Source organism: Oncorhynchus masou, chromosome 25 (genome assembly GCF_036934945.1).
Source record: "Oncorhynchus masou masou isolate Uvic2021 chromosome 25, UVic_Omas_1.1, whole genome shotgun sequence".
Classification (NCBI taxonomy): domain Eukaryota; kingdom Metazoa; phylum Chordata; class Actinopteri; order Salmoniformes; family Salmonidae; genus Oncorhynchus; species Oncorhynchus masou.
This window is the reverse complement of record NC_088236.1, coordinates 7,069,996-7,093,164: the sequence shown is the minus strand read 5'-3', so window position 1 is coordinate 7,093,164 and position 23,169 is coordinate 7,069,996. Positions and strand designations below refer to the sequence as shown.

At 46.3% G+C, this 23,169-nt stretch overlaps 2 protein-coding genes across 3 annotated transcripts in view; one reads left to right on the top strand and one right to left on the bottom strand.

Moving 5' to 3' along the window:
- Nucleotides 1-23,169, top strand: part of LOC135513724 (anthrax toxin receptor 2-like) — a 1,178,227-nt gene that overhangs the window by 677,020 nt on the left and 478,038 nt on the right. The gene's annotated exons all lie outside the window — the stretch shown is intronic.
- LOC135513722 (BMP-2-inducible protein kinase-like) overlaps nt 1-23,169 on the bottom strand; it is a 124,707-nt gene that overhangs the window by 3,727 nt on the left and 97,811 nt on the right. Inside the window, exons 13-15 of one of the 2 annotated variants that reach the window (XM_064936608.1) lie at nt 16,562-16,833; nt 14,785-14,966; nt 13,085-13,213 (exon numbers count right to left, since the gene is read on the bottom strand). In XM_064936608.1, coding sequence (XP_064792680.1) covers nt 13,085-13,213; nt 14,785-14,966; nt 16,562-16,833 — 583 coding nt within the window. The remainder of the gene's footprint in view (nt 1-13,084; nt 13,214-14,784; nt 14,967-16,561; nt 16,834-23,169) is intronic. The other variant, XM_064936609.1, reaches the window with a different exon arrangement.

Sequence of the window (23,169 nt, the reverse complement as noted above, 5' to 3'; positions counted from 1 at the left end):
AGGAAGCTGGACAACGCTTCTTTAGAGCTTGTAAATTCTAATATCACTAGGATGTAGTATTAGTCAAATCTGGATTAACCCGACTGCTCTATTTGGGATTCTTCTGAGGTAACCTTGACGATCTCAGAATGATTTGAGAAAGCAAATCCCAACAGTTTATTCCATTGTACTGGAGCAGAAGGCACAGCAGAGGAGAATTATAGAAACTAATATGATACAGAAGCTGCTCTTTCTTTCTCTTTCTCAGAGGCCTAACTTGACCCTAACAACAGAAGGCTTAAGGCGCAGCAGGAGAACAAACAAGATGTCTTATAAGTCTTTAAGACCCCCCCCCCCAAAAAAACATTTGTTTCATATTTTTTAACGCCATAATTAAATGGAGCAATTTAAGAATTCTCTTTCTTTCAAAATTTCAACCCGTTGCAATCTTTGACTGCCAATTACTCTTTTCTACACGATCACACACCCTAATAGAAACCAAGTGTCTTTTTGAGAAAGACTAGAGGTAACTGAATAGCAGTTGTTCACTATGAATAAGTTAGTTGCGATAGTACGCCCGAACATAGCGCCCCCCGCTGTGCAGACAGAAATGGAAATCTGTTAATATCTGAAAATCTCCAAACTGGCAGGACATGACAGAGGATTAACCAAAACCATTGTTCTACAGTAATGAACAAAGGCAACAATAAAGAAGAGGGAGGGCGGGTAGAAACAGAGAGGAAAAATGAACTCATTTTCAGAGAGCTTAAAACGTGAATGATTTATAAATGTATTTAATAAATGATTAACTGTTAATATCCTAATTATAACTTAACTTTAAAGAAAAAATAGTTGCATACTGTTAACTTGATTCTAAAGTATTGCAAAACAACTCTTCTTTGTGTTCATGAGTGTTTGCGAGCGAGGAAACCTTCTGAATCTGTTGAGACAAACCTGTCTATATGACAACATGTCCTAATCTAACCTCCCACCTCAGTGGAACATCTTTTAATCAAAAAAGAAAGATTGCAACCTGGAGAGAAATACATTTATTTTCTAATGTTCTTTCTTTTTAAACAGACATGCGGATGACACGGCCAAAACACAGACCTTGTTAAACGTGGCGCTAAACAACAATGTACATGAATGATGTAAGCTTGTCAGGGACAGCAAAGGGTCAAGCTCCACTGTATATGGGGCAGAGTCTGATTCAAACGTCAGAAAGACGTGTTCTATAATGCTTGCATGTGTTATCCCCTCAGATTTGTATTTTAACTTTCATTTATTTTACCCCCCCTCTCACAAAAACAAATGAATCGAATCAAATGAGTCTGGCAGTGGGCTGAGGATGGGGGAACTCAGGACCATTCTGGTACGGTCAGGACATGGCCGCCCACTGGATTACCCAGAATTCTCTTCTGGCTGGCATGGGATGGCATCTGCTCCATCCTCTGCTCACGATCTTACACCACCACCACGCATGAGGATGGCATCTGCTCCTTCCTCTAATGTAATGTCCTGTAATGTAATGTCCTCTAATGTAATGTAATGTCCTGTAATGTTTAATGTAATGTCCTGTAATGTTTAATGTAATGTAATGTCCAGTATGTTTAATGTAATGTCCAGTATGTTTAATGTAATGTCCTGTAATGTTTAATGTCCTGTAATGTTTAATGTAATGTCCTGTAATGTAATGTCCTGTAATGTAATGTTTAATGTAATGTCCTGTAATGTAATGTAATGTAATGTCCTGTATGTTTAATGTAATGTCCTGTAATGTAATGTCCTGTATGTTTAATGTAATGTCCTGTAATGTAATGTCCTGTAATGTAATGTTTAATGTAATGTCCTGTAATGTAATGTAATGTAATGTCCTGTATGTTTAATGTAATGTCCTGTAATGTAATGTCCTGTATGTTTAATGTAATGTAATGTCCTGTATGTTTAATGTAATGTCCTGTAATGTTTAATGTAATGTCCTGTATGTTTAATGTAATGTCCTGTAATGTAATGTCCTGTATGTTTAATGTAATGTCCTGTAATGTAATGTCCTGTATGTTTAATGTAATGTCCTGTAATGTAATGTAATGTCCTGTAATGTGTAATGTAATGTCCTGTAATGTTTAATGTAATGTAATGTCCTGTAATGTTTAATGTAATGTCCTGTCCTGTAATGTTTAATGTAATGTCCTGTAATGTGTAATGTAATGTCCTGTAATGTGTAATGTAATGTCCTGTAATGTTTAATGTAATGTCCTGTATGTTTAATGTAATGTCCTGTAATGTGTAATGTAATGTCCTGTAATGTGTAATGTAATGTCCTGTAATGTTTAATGTAATGTCCTGTATGTTTAATGTAATGTCCTGCAATGTAATGTCCTGTATGTTTAATGTAATGTCCTGCAATGTAATGTCCTGCATGTTTAATGTAATGTCCTGCAATGTAATGTCCTGTATGTTTAATGTAATGTAATGTCCTGTATGTTTAATGTAATGTAATGTCCTGTAAGTTTAATGTAATGTCCTGTAATGTAATGTCCTGTATGTTTAATGTAATGTCCTGTAATGTGTAAGGTAATGTCCTGTAATGTCCTATTTGTGTAATTTCCTGTAATGTCCTGTGTCATGTCCTGTGTGTGTAATGTCTCTCTTGCAAAGAAACGTGATTTTAACTCAAATGAGTCTCACCACCACTACTACGATGTACTCAACCAGTGACTAGATTCTTCCTAGGATCTCCCAGGGGACCCTGCTGTGCTGTCCTTGCTGTGCTACGTAAATGAAAACACGTATGTCACCGTATATTATCTCAGAAGGAGGTGAAGGACATAAGCAGTTTTCACTTAATAATATGTGGGGTTAAAATGTCTTGTTACTGGCGTTTATAAAGCATCTCAGATTTCTGATCTAGGATCAGTTTAGCCTTTTAGATCTGAATGAAGAGACTGCTAGGACACAGGTAAGCACTTCAGCCTTGATCAGCAATCCTTCTCAGGTGGGGGGGGTGGGGGGGTCAGGGTTGAGATGGCATGCACCCTAACAATGCCCCTCTGTCACTGTCGGGTTGGGTCAACCGAACATAAATGGGATTAGTCCCATCAACCTACTACAGTAAACAACAGCCTAATCAACCACATTATATTACTATGTATCCTTGGCAGGGCTACATATGTTTACTGTTTAACAGAGAAGCCACTGTGACAGGGGATAATACTGGCTGGGCTACATACACTCAGTAGCCATCAAGAACCGGGTCGGACCCCCCTATGCCTCCAGAACAGCCTGAATTCTTCAGGGCATGGAGACATTGCTCAATTGGTATCAAGGGACCGAACTTGTACGAAGAAAACATCCCCCATATCATTAAACCACGGCCACCAGCCTGTACCATTAACACTAAACAGGATGTGAGCAGTTGACTCGGAGACACTGGCCTTGAAGACAATATGGCGTTCACAGTTGCTTAGGTCACTGGTTTCACCCATTTTAATAACGTTCAATCGAACAGTAACTGAATGCCTCGTCTGCCTGCTTTATACAGCAAGCCACGTCCATGTGACTCACTGTTTGTAGAAGCTAATCATGTGACCAGGGTGGTGTACCTAATAAACTGGCCACAGTGTTTGCTCTCTCAGTTTCCACCTTCTAACAAAGATGCCAATGTGACAGGGGACAATACTTAGGCCTAATCGTTTTGTTGTCTATCAGATTTTATATACACACGTTCAAATGTTTGGGGTCACTTAGAAATGTACTTGTTTTTGGAAGAAAAGTAATTTTTTTGTCCATTAGAATAACATTAAATTGATCAGAAATACATTGTTAATGTTGTAAAATGACTTGTGTGTTTGATTACAGGCTCAAAATGGCTAGAAACAAAGAACTTTCTTCTGAAACTCGGTCTATTCTTGTTCTGAGAAATGAAGGCTATTCCATGCAAGAAATTGCCAAGAAACTGAAGATCTCGTACAACGCTGTGTACTACTCCCTTCACAGAACAGCACAAACTGTCTCTAACCAGAATAGAAAGAGGAGTGAGAGGCCCCGGTGCAGAACTGAGCAAGAGGACAAGTACATTAGAGTGTCTAGTTTGAGAAACAGATGCCTCACAAGTTCTTAACTGGTAGCTTCATTAAATAGTACCCGCAAAACACCAGTCTCAACGTCAACAGTGAAGAGGGGACTCCGGGATGCTGGCCTTCTAGGCAGAGTTCCTCTGTCCAGTGTCTGTGTTCTTTTGCCCATCTTAATCTTTTCTTTTTATTGGCCAGTCTGAGATATGGCTTTTTCTTTGCAACTCTGCCTAAAAGGCCAGCATTCTATCACTAAATGCAACATGCAACAATTTCAAAGATTTTACTGAGTTACAGTTCATAAGGAAATCAGTCAATTTAATGAAATGCATTCGGTCCTAATCTATGGATTTCACATGACTGGGAATACAGATATGCATCTGTTGGTCACAGATACCTTAAACAAAAAGGTAGAGGGTGTGGATCAGAAAACCAGTCAGTATCTGGTGACCATTTGCCTCATGCAGCGCGACACATCTCCTTCACATAGAGTTGATCAGGCTGTTGATTGTGGCCTGTGGAATGTTGTCCCACTCCTCTTCAATGACTGTGTGAAGTTTCTGGATATTGCCGTGAACTGGAACATTCTGTCGTACAAGTCGATCCAGAGCATCCCAAACATGCTCAATGGGTGACGTGTCTGGTGAGTATGCAGACCATGGAAAAACTGGGACATTTGAATTTTCCAAGAATTGTGTACAGATCCTTTGCGACATGGGACCGTGCATTATCATGCTGAAACATGAGGTGATGGCGGTGGATGAATGACACAACAACAATGGGCCTCGGGATCTCATCATGGTATCTCTGTGCATTCAAATTGCCATCGATGAAATGCAATTGTGTTAGTTGTCTGTAGCTTATACCTGCCCATACCATAACCCCACCACCACCATGGGGCACTCTGTTCACAACGTTGACACTTGCCCACACGAAGCCATATACATGGTCTGCGGTTGTGCAGCCGGTTAGACGTACTGCCAAAGTCTCTAATTATTGCCAAAATCTTTCATTCAATTATTTGGCAACAGCTCTGGTGGACATTTCTGCAGTCAGCATGCCAATTGCAACGCTCCCTCAAAGCTTGAGACATCTGTGGCGTTGTGGCGTGTGACAAAACTGCACATTTTAGAGCGGCCTTTTGTTGTCCCCAGTACAAGGTGCACCTGTGTAATGATCATGCTATGCCTCACCTGTCAGGTGGATGGATAATCTTGGCAAAGGAGAAATGCTCAGTAACAGAGATGTAAACAAATTTGTGCACAACATGAGAGAAATTAGCTTCTTTTTTTTGTGTGCGTATGGAAAATGACTGGCATCTTTTATTTCAGCTCATGAAACATGGGGACATGTTGCCACTGACTTTTGCCCAAACGAACGAGAGAAACCCCCCCCCCCCCACCCCCCCACAGTCATACAAATCAGACGTCACAGTCCTTTACATTCTCAATCATTGCTATAATACATCTCATATCTAAGGATATCTATGACGTAATTAAATTGAATGTTTTATTTTTTGATTAACCTTTATTTTAGCAGGGAAATGCCATTGAGGCCAACGCCTCTTTTTCAAGGGAGCCTTACATGTACACAAAGCATACAACATGTACATTTAATATTATTGTTATGGGATTTAGAGACCGAAGGAAGGCCACTGGCATTAATTAACCAACTGAAAAAGGTCATTTATCGCATTTTTTCAATGGCAATTTGAATGCACAGACATACCGTGACGAGAGGCTAAAAACGTCCCAATTCTTCCACGGCCTGCATACTCAGACACCCATTGAGCAGGTTTGGGTCGACGTGTACGACAGCGTGTTCCAGTTCCCGCCAATATCCCAGCAAATTCGCACAGCCATTGAAGAGGAGTGGGTCAACATTCCACAGCCCACAACCATCAGCCTAATCAACTCTGATTGTGTCGCGCTGCATGACGCAAATGAGTCACACCTGAACTGGTTTTCTAATACCTTAGATACTTTTTTAAAGTATCTGTGACCAATCAAACCGTAGATCAGGGTTTAATACATGTATTTTTCATTGACTGATATGAGCTGTAAGTCAGGAAAAAAAGTTTGATTGTTACACGTTGCATTATATATTTTTGTTCAGTATATAAAATGTATTTTGCACAACTAACTAGAGCCCTTTATATATTTGTTTTGGGATCCACTTCGTAAACGTAATTAGCCTAAATGACACGTGAGTGAAGAAAAGACAGTCTTGTTTCCTTGATGAACTTTGACCTTTTTTTTCCAAAAGAAGGTGAGAGAGAGGATGTGAGCATATCTAATTGAGATAAGACCTGGGAGGTAGAGAGGTCTATTAGAATGTAATTATGTGAGAAGATGTACTGGAATTACTGGAAAAAAAGTCACATTTAAAAAGTATATTATATCAAATCTAATTAGCCAACAAACAAAAAAAATCCACAAATCTAGTTGGGACTGAGGTGAATTTCGGTGAATAGGCCAAATCATAGAAAAGACATGTTGTATGGACAGAAACTAAATGCCATGCATGAAGCATGTTACAGTCAGGGGTGCATATTTCACTGGAACGTGATACAAAAAGAGGCAGAGGTGTGCTTTAGGACCACGGGGACGCCTCCGGGCTGCAGGGAAGGCTGTTTGGAGTGTTACTCAGACTGGATACATTAAAAAATATATATATAAAAAAATCCCCCCCCCCCCATCCTCACTTCTAAAACCAAAGTTCCGTCCCTGGTTACAGTCATGCATTAAACATATTAGTCATGCAGATATGGGGCGGCAGGGTAGCCTAGTGGTTAGAGCGTTGAACTAGTAACCAAAAGGTTGCAAGTTCATATCCCGAGGTACAAATCTGTCGTTCTGCCCCTGAACAGGCAGTTAACCCACTGTTCCTGGGCCGTCATTGAAAATAAGAATTTGTTCTTAACTGACTTGCCTGGTAAAATAAATCAGCAAACACAGTTTGATCTCAATGATCTTGCATTGAGATCAGGATATTTTCGATTGGATTATAAAGAGATAACCGCCATTCTACAACTGATTAAACATCAAAGCAGGGATTTACCCCGTACATGTTCTCCACTCTGAGGTTTTGAGAGAGACAGTGAGCTGCTTATGGTTTAATATCTTATTCACCTGTTTACTGTTTACCTTTTCCAAAAAAGCACAGTCCGGTTTATATAACATGTTGGTTAAGGATTCCCCATACCCAAAGCACAATACTGTATGTACAGTGCCTTTGGAAAGTATTCAGACTCCTGGACTTTTTCCACATTGTTATGTTAGTTTTATTCTAAGATGTATTAAACAAATACAAATCCTCAGCAATCTACACACAATACCCCATTATGACAAAGCAGAAAAAAGGTTAAGAAGTTTTTGCAAATGTATAACAAATTTAAAAAAACACAAATACCTTATTTACATAAGTATTCAGACCCTTTGCTATGATACTTCAAATTGAGCTCAGGTGCATCCTGTTTCCATTGATCATCCTTGAGATGTTTCAACAACATGATTGGAGTCCACCTGTGGTAAATTCAATTGATTGGACATGATTTGGAAAGGCACACACCTGTCTATATAAGGTCCCACAGTTGAAAGTGCATGTCAGAGCAAAAACCAAGCCATGAGGTCGAAGGAATTGTCAGTAGAGCTCCGAGACAGGATTGTGTTGAGGCACAGACCTGAGGAAGGGCACCAAAACATTTCTGCAGCATTGAAGGTCCCCAAGAACACAGTGGCCTCCATCATTCTCAAATGGAAGAAGTTTGGAACCACCAAGACTCTTCCTAGAGCTGTCCGCCCGGCAAAACTGAGCATTCGGGGGAGAAGGACCTTGGTCAGGGAGGTGACCAAGAACCCGATGATCACTCGGACAGAGCCCCAGAGTTCCTCTGTGGAGATGGGAGAACATTCCAGAAGGACATCAATCTCTGCAGATCTCCACCAATCAGGCCTTTATGGTAGAGTGACCAGATGGAAGCCAATCCTCAGAAAAAGGCACATGACAGACCGCTTGGATTTTGCCAAAAGGCACCTAAAGACTCTCAGACCATGAGAAACAAGATTCTCTGGTCTGATGAAACCAAGATTAAACTCTTTGGTCGAATGCCAAGCTTCACATCTGGATGAAACCTGGCACCATCCCTAAGGTGAAGCATGGTGGTGGCAACATCATGCTGTGGGGATGTTTTTCAGCGGCAGGGACTGGGAAACTAGTCAGGATCGAGGCAAAAATGATCAGAGCAAAGTACAGAGAAATCCTTGATGAAAATCTGCTTCAGAGCGCTCAGGACCTCAGACTGAGGCGAAGGTTCACCTTCCAGCAGCACAACGACCCTAAGCACACAGCCAAGACAACGCAGGAGTGGCTTCGGGACAATCCTTGATTAGCCCAGCCATAGCCCGGACTTGAACCCGATCTAACATCTCTGTAGAGACCTGAAAATAGCTGTGCAGCGACACTCCCCATCCAACCTGACAGAGCTTGAGAAGATCTGCAGAGAGGAATGGGAGAACCTAACCAAATACAGGTGTGCCAAGCTTCTAGCGTTAAACCCAAAGAGACTCGAGGCTGTAATCACTGCCAAAGGTGCTTCTAACAAAATATTGAGTAAAGGGTCTGAATACTTACGTAAATGTGATCTTTTTTAAAAATTTTAATAAATTACCAAAAGTTTCTAAAAACCTGTTTTTGCTTTGTGGGGTATTGTGATGTCATTATGGGGTATTGTGATGTCATTATGGGGTATTGTCTGTAGATTGAGGGAAAATAACCATTTAATACATTTTTTGAATCCGGCTGTAACAAAATGTGGACAAAGTCCAGGGTCTGAATGCTTTCCAGAAAGCACCGGTATAACATATTGGTTAAGGATTCTCAATACCCAAAACATAAGTGTTGCTTCAATTCATTATCAGAACAAATGTCTCTCACTTTTTTTTTGTTTGTTTGTCATTCAGAGGTGCAGACCCACAAAGACAGCCATGTTAATCTGAGAAACATCTTGGTGTAACGGTGGGCAGATAATACCACTCGGAAACCTACAAACACCTCATCGTTTGGCATCTATCTACTCATTGTAAAAGCCATCAATAAAACAAACCCCCAAAAAATGTATATTGCTTTTGAATAATGTTTTTATTTAATCACCATTAAGCATGTGTATATATATATATATATATTTTTTTTTAAACAAAACAAAAAAAAAACATTCACATTATGGTACAAGATCATTTACATAGTTTGTCTGTTGAAAAGCAGATATTTGTAATATTTTTTTTTTTATATATACAACTTATGCATCTAACGCAGTATACTTTCCGTTCCCAGAAGAGGCAGCTGCTGGAGTGCAGCACAACCAACACCCTGTTCTGACATTCCCACAACAACCGATGCGCTAAGTTTCACAGGAACAAACAGTTGTTATGAACATCTGTATGTTTGATGACGATGTTTTAAAGCAACCAAATATAAAACCATGAAGGTTTGAGGCTGTTTCACCACAGTAACAAAGGGCTAGGAAGTGAAACCAATGACCCAGAATTAACATTTGTAAATAAGAACAAAAATATATCAATGTAAACAACACACAACATATTCAATACTGTTTTTGAACGCTGCTGGGAGGTCTTAAACCATCAACTTTTCACTACCATTTCCTGTTCCGTCTTCAACTTGATCATCAGTGTAATTAATGGCTCAAGTCATTCTTGGAATTAAAATGGCTTTTTTTTTCTCTTCTTTCTAATTGTACAAAATAACAGATCAAACAATTATGGCTGTTGAATCAGAAATCTGTCCACCAATACACTATTTGAACAAGATGTTTCTGAGTATGACTGTCTTGCATTACAACATGGAAACAATAACAGAAGTTATATTATTGGACACTTATTATTAGTTTATCCAAATAGTCAAGAGTACAGAGCTCTTAAATCGACAATGAAATGCAACAGAATGACTGGGGTATTGAGGAATCCAGCAATTCCCTTCTCCCTTGGTTAATGGTTAAACTTACCTTTGGAAAATAAATCAAATATATGGAGGTGTTATGAAAGCAGCTTATTACTGTATAGGCAAGTGTGCATAACGGAAGCATGCAGCTGTCAGACCCAGCAGTGGAGACTCGAGGCCTGCAGCTGTCAGACCTAGAAGTGGAGACTCTAGGCATGCAGCTGTCAGACCTAGAAGTGGAGACTCTAGGCATGCAGCTGTCAGACCTAGAAGTGGAGACTCTAGGCCTGCAGCTGTCAGACCCAGCAGTGGAGACTCCAGGCCTGCAGCTGTCAGACCTAGAAGTGGAGACTCTAGGCCTGCTGCTATCAGACCTAGAAGTGGAGACTCTAGGCCTGCAGCTGTCAGACCTAGAAGTGGAGACTCTAGGCCTGCTGCTATCAGACCTAGAAGTGGAGACTCCAGGCCTGCAGCTGTCAGACCTAGAAGTGGAGACTCTAGGCCTGCAGCTGTCAGACCCAGCAGTGGAGACTCTAGGCATGCAGCTGTCAGACCTAGAAGTGGAGACTCCAGGCCTGCAGCTGTCAGACCTAGAAGTGGAGACTCTAGGCCTGCAGCTGTCAGACCCAGCAGTGGAGACTCTAGGCCTGCAGCTGTCAGACCCAGCAGTGGAGACTCTAGGCCTGCAGCTGCCAGACCTAGAAGTGGAGACTCGAGGCCTGCAGCTGTCAGACCTAGAAGTGGAGACTCCAGGCCTGCAGCTGTCAGACCTAGAAGTGGAGACTCTAGGCCTGTAGCTGTTAGACCTAGAAGTGGCAGCAGGACCAGATGTAGTATAGCATACAACCCTACATCACCACCCAAATATAGGTGCAGCTTCATGCGCATCTTTAATGAGAGCACGTTGAAATGGTTAGTAGATACAAACTTCAGAGATGAATTGGTTGGAACATTTTGTCATAAGTCCCTGAAAGTCCCTTCAGACTTTGGACAGACCAGACAACCAAAGAAAATATGAATGACCTTGACAACATAAAATGAAGCTGTTTGGTACATTTGTCACCAAATGTTGTCATTCCAGCCTTTTGGGATGACTTCAACCGTGGGTGGAGGCTCCATTTCTAGAATTAGGGTCCCTTCTGAGCGTCTCATAACCTAATCAGTGGTCAACTACTTTCACACGGCTTTGGTTGTTTTTGGTTGTTCCTTAGCTCAGCTATACCTTGAACTACGATGTTATACTAAGTTAGGGATACATATTTCCATATATAGGCAGAACGTCTAACTTATAGTCAGACTTCAGTTTGCTCTAAGTTACTATAAAATAAAATTAAAATTACTTAACTGAAGTCATTCTGGGATTTCATTGTCATACTCTAGTTAACATATTTTAATATATGGACACAACTGACTGTTATATCACAACAACAAAAAAGTTAATTTAGTTACCATTAAAAAAAAGAAGAATGGTGACACTCTTACAATAATTCTTAAGATACAATTCTTGTAATAATGAATCATTTTGGGGTGTGGGCGGCAGCTAGAATCGTTGTCCGTAGTAAAGTGCACAGTACAACCCAAAAGGGACATGACATTTTGGAAAATCTCTTAACAGGAAATAAACTTATTACGGCCCAAGGTGGGGCTTTTGAGATTTAAGGATATTTATAAATATATCAATATGCTAGTTTCAAATGGACTCAATAAGCAAAATCAAAAAAATATATATATATTTTACGGCTAAATTACCACGCATTCTCTCACTGCTGGTTTGTGACTAAATTATGAATCACTACTGTACCATCGTATACAGTGGGGTCTGAAATTGACACATAAATTACTGTGTAACATAAGTCAACACTGAGCTATATTGGAGAATTACATTTATTTTATACTCATACAATTTTAGGATACTTTTTTTTTAAATTAACGAGTAATACTTTCGTCTCAAAAAGGTAGAGGTCAAAATTAAATCCCCACGTTCTCAAATGGGGTTCAAGTCCGGAGAGTGAGATGGCCATAGCAAAATGTTGCTTTGTGTGGCCAATTAACAACTTATTTTGTGGATTTTTATGATTTCTTTGGGTCATTGTATTGCTGGAAGATCCACTTATGGTCAAGTTTCAGCCTCCTGGCAGAATTAGATTAAAATAATATTATTTATTCATTTTATAGTCATTAAATGCTCATCTTTATCGAGGGTGTCAATCATTTGTAAATAGGCCGTCATTGTAAATATGAATTTGTTCTTAACTGACTTGCCTAGTTAAATAAAAGGTTAGATTTTTTAAATGTATTATAATTTAGGATCCTACTGTTCATTAACGAGATGTGCTGTTTGGTTCTCTGAAGTCTAACCTGGTAAACGTATTCCCATTTGAGCATTGAGACTGAGACCATTTACACCAAAAGACTGCAATTACTCACCAGGGTCTGTATTTCACAAAGCATCTCAAAGTAGGAATGCTGATCTAGGATCAGTGTAGCCTTTCAGATCATAATAAATAATGGGGGGGGTAGTACAGTGAGTGTGGTTGGGGGTTTAAGGGGGGGGGCAGAACAGTGAGTGTGGTTGGGGGTTTAAGGGTGGGGCAGAATGGTGAGTGTGGTTGGGGGTTTAAGGGGGGAGAACAGAGTGTGGTTGGGGGTTTAAGGGGGGGAGAACAGAGTGTGGTTGGGGGTTTAAGGGGGGAGAACAGAGTGTGGTTGGGGGTTTAAGGGGGGAGAACAGAGTGTGGTTGGGGGTTTAAGGGGGGAGAACAGAGTGTGGTTGGGGGTTTAAGGGGGGAGAACAGTGTGTGGTTGGGGGTTTAAGGGGGGAGAGAACAGTGAGTGTGGTTGGGGGTTTAACGGGGGGGGGGGAGAACAGTGAGTGTGGTTGGGGGTTTAAGGGGGGGGCAGAACAGTGAGGGTGGTTGGGGGTTTAAGGGTGGGGCAGAACAGTGAGGGTGGTTGGGGGTTTAAGAGTTGAGTTTGGCAGGGGAGAAATGAAGACAGGAGAGTTCCAAACTGAAGTGTTGGGTCCTGTTGGGGCGCGGCGAGACGGGGTTGGGGGAGGGGCCTCCATTAAGACTTGCCTGCGCTAGCCAGGAAGGGGGCGGAGCCAAACAGGTATTCAGGGAGGAGGGGCTTGGCGGTTGCGGCAGAGGTGATTGGCTGCAGTGGTCGGTCTGCCTCCATGCTAGTGGTTCTCTCCACGGGTTTACCTGCTCGGGCAGATAGGGGATCGTTAGACAGGAAATTCCAATAAAAAAAATTTTTTTTTTACTAGCCATCAAATTAACATTAGACATAAATAATTATCTTTGGAATCAGGAGTGCATTTAGTGAAATATAAGAACGTTTGCAGATAGAAAAGTAACAAATCGAGACAGATTATTAAACACATTAATATATTGACAAATGGCAACTAAGAGCAGGAGCCTTTTATCTATTAATATATATGTTTACATGTCAGTCGTTTAGCAGATGCTCTTCTCCAGAGCGACTATCCGTTGTGAGTGCAGACATTTTCCCTGGGGGAATCAAACCCAGGTGGAACAGAACAGTAGCGGAAAGGGGAGGAAGGTAAAAGACGGGGCACTTGCTGGGGGACGGTAAAAGACGGGGCACTTGCTGGGGGACTGTAAAAGATGGGGGACGGTAAAAGACGGGGCACTTGCTGGGGGACTGTAAAAGACGGAGCACTTGCTGGGGGACGGTAAAAGACGGGGCACTTGCTGGGGGACTGTAAAAGACGGGGCACTTGCTGGGGGACTGTAAAAGACGGGGCACTTGCTGGGGGACGGTAAAAGACGGGGCACTTGCTGGGGGACGGTAAAAGACGGGGCACTTGCTGGGGGACGGTAAAAGACGGGGCACTTGCTGGGGGACTGTAAAAGACGGGGCACTTGCTGGGGGACTGTAAAAGACGGGGCACTTGCTGGGGGACGGTAAAAGACGGAGCACTTGCTGGGGGACGGTAAAAGACGGGGCACTTGCTGGGGGACGGTAAAAGACGGGGCACTTGCTGGGGGACTGTAAAAGACGGGGCACTTGCTGGGGGACGGTAAAAGACGGGGCACTTGCTGGGGGACTGTAAAAGACGGGGCACTTGCTGGGTGACGGTAAAAGACGGGGCACTTGCTGGGGGACTGTAAAAGACGGGGCACTTGCTGGGGGACTGTAAAAGACGGGGCACTTGCTGGGGACGGTAAAAGACGGGGCACTTGCTGGGGGACGGTAAAAGACGGGGCACTTGCTGGGGGACGGTAAAAGACGGGGCACTTGCTGGGGGACGGTAAAAGATGGGGCACTTGCTGGGGGACTGTAAAAGACGGGGCACTTGCTGGGGGACTGTAAAAGACGGGGCACTTGCTGGGGGACTGTAAAAGACGGGGCACTTGCTGGGGACTGTAAAAGACGGGGCACTTGCTGGGGGACGGTAAAAGATGGGGCACTTCTTGGGGGACTATAAAAGACGGGGCACTTGCTGGGGGACGGTAAAAGACGGGGCACTTGCTGGGGGACTGTAAAAGACGGGGGACGGTAAAAGACGGGGCACTTGCTGGGGGACGGTAAAAGACGGGGCACTTGCTGGGGGACGGTAAAAGACGGGGCACTTGCTGGGGACGGTAAAAGACGGGGCACTTGCTGGGGGACTGTAAAAGACGGGGCACTTGCTGGGGACGGTAAAAGACGGGGCACTTGCTGGGGGACTGTAAAAGACGGGGCACTTGCTGGGGGACGGTAAAAGACGGGGCACTTGCTGGGGGACGGTAAAAGACGGGGCACTTGCTTGCTCTGAGGAGGTCGAACTCGCGGTCCAGAAGTTCCTCCTCTGTTAGTTTGGAGAAGTTGTCCTCTCCGAAGGGGTTCCAGCGAGACATGTCAGGAGGGTGGCTCTGGGGGGCGACCAGGGTCTGGGCTTGGGTCCGGGGGGGAGGGGTGGTCTCCTTTAGGTCCACCAGAGGGTTTCTACTGGGGAGAGAGGAAGAGAGAGGAAGATATGAAGTGGGGCAGGCTAATGATCAGCATAGACTGAGATGCTTTATGATGTGCTGTATTACTTGTGGTGTCTGTGCTACTGACAGACATTACAGGCACATAAATATTGGGGTATGAAGTGACTGAGGGATGTTACCTGGTGTTAGTGTATAGAGCCTTAACAGGGGAAGGTGTTACCTGGTGTTAGTGTATAGAGCCTCAACAGGGGAAGGTGTTACCTGGTGTATAGAGCCTCAACAGGGGAAGGTGTTACCTGGTGTATAGAGCCTCAACAGGGGAAGGTGTTACCTGGTGTATAGAGCCTCAACAGGGGAAGGTGTTACCTGGTGTTAGTGTATAGAGCCTCAACAGAGGAAGGTGTTACCTGGTGTATAGAGCCTCAACAGAGGAAGGTGTTACCTGGTGTATAGTGCCTCAACAGTGGAAGGTGTTACCTGGTGTATAGTGCCTCAACAGGGGAAGGTGTTACCTGGTGTTAGTGTATAGAGCCTCAACAGGGGAAGGTGTTACCTGGTGTTAGTGTATAGAGCCTCAACAGGGGAAGGTGTTACCTGGTGTATAGAGCCTCAACAGTGGAAGGTGTTACCTGGTGTATAGTGCCTCAACAGGGGAAGGTGTTACCTGGTGTTAGTGTATAGAGCCTCAACAGGGGAAGGTGTTACCTGGTGTTAGTGTATAGAGCCTCAACAGGGGAAGGTGTTACCTGGTGTATAGAGCCTCAACAGGGGAAGGTGTTACCTGGTGTATAGAGCCTCAACAGGGGAAGGTGTTACCTGGTGTATAGAGCCTCAACAGGGGAAGGTGTTACCTGGTGTATAGAGCCTCAACAGGGGAAGGTGTTACCTGGTGTATAGAGCCTCAACAGGGGAAGGTGTTACCTGGTGTATAGAGCCTCAACAGGGGAAGGTGTTACCTGGTGTATAGAGCCTCAACAGGGGAAGGTGTTACCTGGTGTATAGAGCCTCAACAGGGGAAGGTGTTACCTGGTGTATAGAGCCTCAACAGGGGAAGGTGTTACCTGGTGTATAGTGCCTCAACAGGGGAAGGTGTTACCTGGTGTATAGTGTATAGAGCCCCAACAGGGGAAGGTGTTACCTGGTGTATAGAGCCTCAACAGGGGAAGGTGTTACCTGGTGTATAGAGCCTCAACAGGGGAAGGTGTTACCTGGTGTTAGTGTATAGAGCCCCAACAGGGGAAGGTGTTACCTGGTGTATAGAGCCTCAACAGGGGAAGGTGTTACCTGGTGTATAGAGCCTCAACAGGGGAAGGTGTTACCTGGTGTATAGAGCCTCAACAGAAGAAGGTGTTACCTGGTGTTAGTGTATAGAGCCTCAACAGGGGAAGGTGTTACCTGGTGTTAGTGTATAGAGCCCCAACAGGGGAAGGTGTTACCTGGTGTATAGAGCCTCAACAGGGGAAGGTGTTACCTGGTGTATAGAGCCTCAACAGGGGAAGGTGTTACCTGGTGTATAGAGCCTCAACAGGGGAAGGTGTTACCTGGTGTATAGAGCCTCAACAGGGGAAGGTGTTACCTGGTGTATAGAGCCTCAACAGGGGAAGGTGTTACCTGGTGTATAGAGCCTCAACAGGGGAAGGTGTCACATTTCCAGCCCCGATTGCCACGACCCCAGGGCTGACCCCAGGGCTGACCCCAGGGCTGACCCCAGATCCAGCCGGGATAAAAGAGCCCAAAGGATGTTGGAACTCTAGCGGGGAGGTCACAGTGGGCTGCTGGGTGGAATGCTGTTGATGTTGTAGCTGTTGTTGTAGTAGTTGTTGTTGATGGAGTTGTAGTTGATGTTGCTGCTGCTGTGCAAAGGCCTGGTGGTACTGGTGCATCTGACAGGGGAGGGGAACGAGGTAACAGTGATGTCACGTTGACGATGAGAGAGACATGATTACAGACACAGCGAATCTGTGATGGACAGGATCAGACAAAAGGACTGACAGTAATAGAGACTTATATTAAAAGGTTGATTATGGCTTGACAGTGACGAAACGCAAAATGTATGGATAAGTGATATTTCCTAAAACACTCACTTTGCTAAAGTCACTACAACGGACGACAGACAGACAGACAGAGAGAGAGACACAGACAAACAGAGAGAGAGACACAGACAAACAGAGAGAGAGAGAGACACAGACAGACAGACAGAGAGAGAGAGACACAGACAGACAGAGAGAGAGAGAGACACAGACAGACAGAGAGAGAGAGACACAGACAGACAGAGAGACACAGACAGAGAGAGAGACAGAGACAGAGAGAGAGAAAGAGAGAGACAGAGAGACACAGAGAGACAGACAGAGAGAGAGAGAGACACAGACAGACAGAGAGAGAGAAAGAGAGAGACAGAGAGAGAGAAAGAGACAGAGATAGAGACACAGACAGACAGAGAGAGAGAGACAGAGACACAGAGAGACACAGAGAGACACAGAGAGACACAGAGAGACACAGAGAGACAGACAGAGAGAGAGAGAGAGACACAGACAGACAGACAGAGAGAGAGAAAGAGACAGAGAGAGAGACACAGACAGACAGAGAGAGAGAGGCACAGAGAGAGACAGAGAGAGACACAGAGAGAGACAGAGAGAGACACAGAGAGACACAGAGAGACACAGAGAGAGACAGAGAGAGACACAGAGAGAGACACAGAGAGAGACACAGAGAGAGACACAGAGAGAGACACAGAGAGAGACACAGACACAGACAGACAGAGAGACACAGACAGACAGACAAAGACAGACAGAGAGACACAGACAGACAGACACAGACAGACAGAGAGACACAGACAGACAGAGAGACACAGACAGACAGAGAGACACAGACAGACAGAGAGACACAGACAGACAGAGAGACACAGAGACAGAGAGACACAGAGAGACACAGAGACAGAGAGACAGAGAGACAGAGAGACAGAGAGACAGAGAGACAGAGAGACAGAGAGACAGAGAGACAGAGAGAGAGAGAGAGAGAGAGAGAGAGAGAGACAGAGAGAGACAGAGAGAGAGAGACAGAGAGAGAGAGAGACAGAGAGAGAGAGACAGAGAGAGAGACAGAGAGAGAGACAGAGACAGAGAGAGAGACAGAGAGAGAGACACAGAGAGAGACAGAGACAGAGAGAGAGAGAGAGAGAGAGAGAGAGAGAGAGAGAGACAGAGAGAGAGACAGAGAGAGAGACAGAGAGAGAGACAGAGAGAGAGACCTGATGTCCTCTGTGGAAATGCTTCATATGTCACAATGTAACAGTCACACACACAGCGAACCGGTGGAGCTTTATCCTCTCCTCTCTCCTCTCTCCCTCCCCTCCCACCCCTCCTCTCCCCTCTCTACTCTCCTCCCCTCCCCTCTCCTCTCTTCTCTCCTCTCCCCCTCCCCTCTCTCCCCTCCTCTCTTCACTCCTCTCCCCCTCCCCTCTCTCCCCTCCTCTACCCTGATAACCGTGTGGACGGAGCAGATTGCTGCTGAAATTAAAACAGATGGTAACCGTTGGGTGGAAAACGAGCTGAAACTGACTCTGCCTTTGCAGTACGTATTTGGATGACTGGTGTTGGCGACGGCTGACACAGAGGGTACGTAAATATGAACGGTAGGATATTTTGGGATGAAGTCACTGCTCTGCACCCTTTAAGTTTTGGCAGAGGTCTGTTCAGCGAGGGAGATGCCAGTGAGTGTTTGGAGAAGGAGCTTAATTTTTTGGGGGATATATTTGACACAGAATGAAATAGCCAGCTGTTTCCAGCATCCTGTCACACTGTGCATGTTCTTGCGCTCCTAAACAAGAGAGTTTCGCTTCCCTCTACAGAACGTTATCTCGGCTACGTCCAGCGTTCAATAAAGTTTCATCCAGGTACATTTATATCTTACTGGCAGTCGTTTCTGCATTAAATAAAACTGGGGGAGGTTTCAGTGTGTGGTAACCCATCTTTTATTTGTATACCTTGCAGTTCATCTGTAACCTACGGGATTTGTGTTCAATATGTCTAAACTACAGCTCTTACCACGTCTGAGTCCTGGGCCTGTTGTTGATGTGACACGGCTGAGTAGTGGGCCTGTTGTTGATGTTGTGACATGGCTGAGTCGTGGGCCTGTTATTGATGTTGTGACATGGCTGAGTCGTGGGCCTGTTGTTGATGTTGTGACATGGCTGAGTCGTGGGCCTGTTGTTGATGTTGTGACATGGCTGAGTCGTGGGCCTGTTGTTGATGTTGTGACATGGCTGAGTCGTGGGCCTGTCGTTGTGACATGGCTGAGTCGTGGGCCTGTCGTTGTGACATGGCTGAGTCGTGGGCCTGTCGTTGTGACATGGCTGAGTCGTGGGCCTGTCGTTGTGACATGGCTGAGTCGTGGGCCTGTCGTTGTGACATGGCTGAGTCGTGGGCCTGTCGTTGTGACATGGCTGAGTAGTGGGCCTGTTGTTGATGTGACATGGCTGAGTAGTGGGCCTGTTGTTGATGTGACATGGCTGAGTAGTGGGCCTGTTGTTGATGTGACATGGCTGAGTAGTGGGCCTGTTGTTGATGTGACATGGCTGAGTAGTGGGCCTGTTGTTGATGTGACATGGCTGAGTAGTGGGCCTGTTGTTGATGTGACACGGCTGAGTCGTGGGCCTGTTGTTGATGTGACACGGCTGAGTCGTGGGCCTGTTGTTGATGTGACACGGCTGAGTAGTGGGCCTGTTGTTGTTGTGACATGGCTGAGTAGTGGGCCTGTTGTTGTTGTGACATGGCTGAGTCGTGGGCCTGTTGTTGTTGTGACATGGCTGAGTAGTGGCTGAGTAGTGGGGCTGTTGTTGTGACATGGCTGAGTCGTGGGCCTGTTGTTGTGACATGGCTGAGTAGTGGGCCTGTTGTTGTTGTGACATGGCTGAGTAGTGGCTGAGTAGTGGGGCTGTTGTTGATGTTGTGACATGGCTGAGTAGTGGGCCTGTCGTTGTTACATGGCTGAGTCGTGGGCCTGTTGTTGTTGTTGTGACATGGCTGAGTAGTGGGCCTGTTGTTGTTGTTGTGACATGGCTGAGTAGTGGGCCTGTTGTTGATGTTGTGACATGGCTGAGTAGTGGGCCTGTCGTTGTTACATGGCTGAGTCGTGGGCCTGTTGTTGATGATGTTACATGGCTGAGTCGTGGGCCTGTCGTTGATGTTGTTACATGGCTGAGTCGTGGGCCTGTCGTTGATGTTGTTACATGGCTGAGTCGTGGGCCTGTCGTTGATGTTGTTACATGGCTGAGTCGTGGGCCTGTTGTTGTGACATGGCTGAGTCGTGGGCCTGTTGTTGTTACATGGCTGAGTCGTGGGCCTGTTGTTGATGTTGTTACATGGCTGAGTCGTGGGCCTGTTGTTGATGTTGTTACATGGCTGAGTCGTGGGCCTGTCGTTGATGTTGTTACATGGCTGAGTCGTGGGCCTGTTGTTGTGACATGGCTGAGTCGTGGGCCTGTCGTTGATGTTTTTACATGGCTGAGTCGTGGGCCTGTCGTTGATGTTTTTACATGGCTGAGTCGTGGGCCTGTTGTTGATGTTGTGACATGGCTGAGTCGTGGGCCTGTCGTTGTGACATGGCTGAGTCGTGGGCCTGTCGTTGTGACATGGCTGAGTCGTGGGCCTGTCGTTGTGACATGGCTGAGTAGTGGGCCTGTCGTTGATGTTGTTACATGGCTGAGTCGTGGGCTTGTTGTTGATGTTGTTACATGGCTGAGTCGTGGGCCTGTCGTTGTGACATGGCTGAGTCGTGGGCCTGTCGTTGTGACATGGCTGAGTCGTGGGCCTGTTGTTGATGTGACATGGCTGAGTCGTGGGCCTGTCGTTGATGTTTTTACATGGCTGAGTCGTGGGCCTGTTGTTGATGTTGTGACATGGCTGAGTCGTGGGCCTGTCGTTGTGACATGGCTGAGTCGTGGGCCTGTCGTTGTGACATGGCTGAGTCGTGGGCCTGTCGTTGTGACATGGCTGAGTCGTGGGCCTGTCGTTGTGACATGGCTGAGTCGTGGGCCTGTCGTTGTGACATGGCTGAGTCGTGGGCCTGTCGTTGTGACATTGCTGAGTCGTGGGCCTGTTGTTGATGTGACACGGCTGAGTAGTGGGCCTGTTGTTGATGTGACATGGCTGAGTCGTGGGCCTGTCGTTGTGACATGGCTGAGTCGTGGGCCTGTCGTTGTGACATGGCTGAGTCGTGGGCCTGTCGTTGTGATATTGCTGAGTCGTGGGCCTGTTGTTGATGTGACACGGCTGAGTAGTGGGCCTGTTGTTGATGTGACACGGCTGAGTAGTGGGCCTGTTGTTGTTGTGACATGGCTGAGTAGTGGGCCTGTCGTTGATGTTGTTACATGGCTGAGTCGTGGGCCTGTCGTTGATGTTGTTACATGGCTGAGTCGTGGGCCTGTCGTTGTGACATGGCTGAGTCGTGGGCCTGTCGTTGTGACATGGCTGAGTCGTGGGCCTGTTGTTGATGTTGTTACATTGCTGAGTCGTGGGCCTGTTGTTGATGTGACACGGCTGAGTAGTGGGCCTGTTGTTGATGTGATTTTTTCTCCCCTCTACTCCACCTCCTCCCTCCCTCAACTATCCCCCCACTCTACTGCTATTCACCCCCCACTCTACTGCTATTCACCCCCCACTCTACTGCTATTCACCCCCCACTCTACTGCTATCCCCACTCTACTGCTATTCACCCCCTACTGCTATCCCCACTCTACTGCTAGTACCCCACCCCACTCTACTGCTAGCACCCCCCACTTTACTGCTAGTACCCCCACTCTACTGCTAGTACCCCCCACTCTACTGCTAGTACCCCCACTCTACTGCTAGTACCCCCCCACTCTACTGCTAGTACCCCCCCCCCCACTCTACTGCTAGTACCCCCCCCACTCTACTGCTCTCCCCCACACTCTACTGCTCTCCCCCCACACTCTACTGACAGTCCCCACCACACTCTACTGCTCACCCCCACACTCTACTGCGCACCCCCAGCTGCTTGCCCCCCCCCTCCACTGCTTGTCCCCCCCCCACTCTTCTGCTATTCCCCCCAACTCTACTGCTATCCCCCCCCAACTCTACTGCTATCCCCCCACTGCTATATCCCCCCACTGCTATTTCCCACTCTACTGCTATCCCCCCCACTCCACTGCTATCCCCCCCCCCCCCACTCCACTGCTATCCCCCCCACTCCACTGCTACCCCCCCCACTCCACTGCTACCCCCCCCTCCACTGCTATCCCCCCCCCCCACTCCACTGCTATCCCCCCCCACTCCACTGCTATCCCCCCCACTCTACTGCTACCCCCCCCACTCTACTGCTCCCCCCACTCTACTGCTCCCCCCCACTCTACTGCTCCCCCCCCACTCTACTGCTCCCCCCACTCTACTGCTACCCCCCCACTGCTATTTCCCCCACTGCTATTTCCCCCCCACTGCTATTTCCCCCCCCCCCACTCTACTGCTATTTCCCCCCACTCTACTGCTATTTCCCCCACTGCTATTTCCCCCCCCCCACTGCTATTTCCCCCCCCACTGCTATTTCCCCCACTCTACTGCTATTTCCCCCCCCCTGCTATTCCCCCCCAACTCTACTGCTATTCCCCCCACTCTACTGCTATTCCCCCCCCACTCTACTGCTATTCCCCCCCCACTCTACTGCTATTCCCCCCCCAACTCTACTGCTATTCCCCCCCCACTGCTATTCCCCCCCCAACTCTACTGCTATTCCCCCCCCCCAACTCTACTGCTATTCCCCCCCCACTCTACTGCTATTCCCCCCCCACTCTACTGCTATTCCCCCCCCCCAACTCTACTGCTATTCCCCCCCCACTGCTATTCCCCCCCCCCAACTCTACTGCTATTCCCCCCCCCCACTGCTATTCCCCCCCCAACTCTACTGCTATTCCCCCCCCCACTCTACTGCTATTCCCCCCCCAACTCTACTGCTATTCCCCCCCCAACTCTACTGCTATTCCCCCCAACTCTACTGCTATTCCCCCCCCAACTCTACTGCTATTCCCCCCCAACTCTACTGATATTCTCCCCCCCCAACTCTACTGCTATTCCCCCCCCCCCCAACTCTACTGCTATTCCCCCCCCAACTCTACTGCTATTCCCCCCCCAACTCTACTGCTATTCCCCCCCCAACTCTACTGCTATTCCCCCCCCAACTCTACTGCTATTCCCCCCCCAACTCTACTG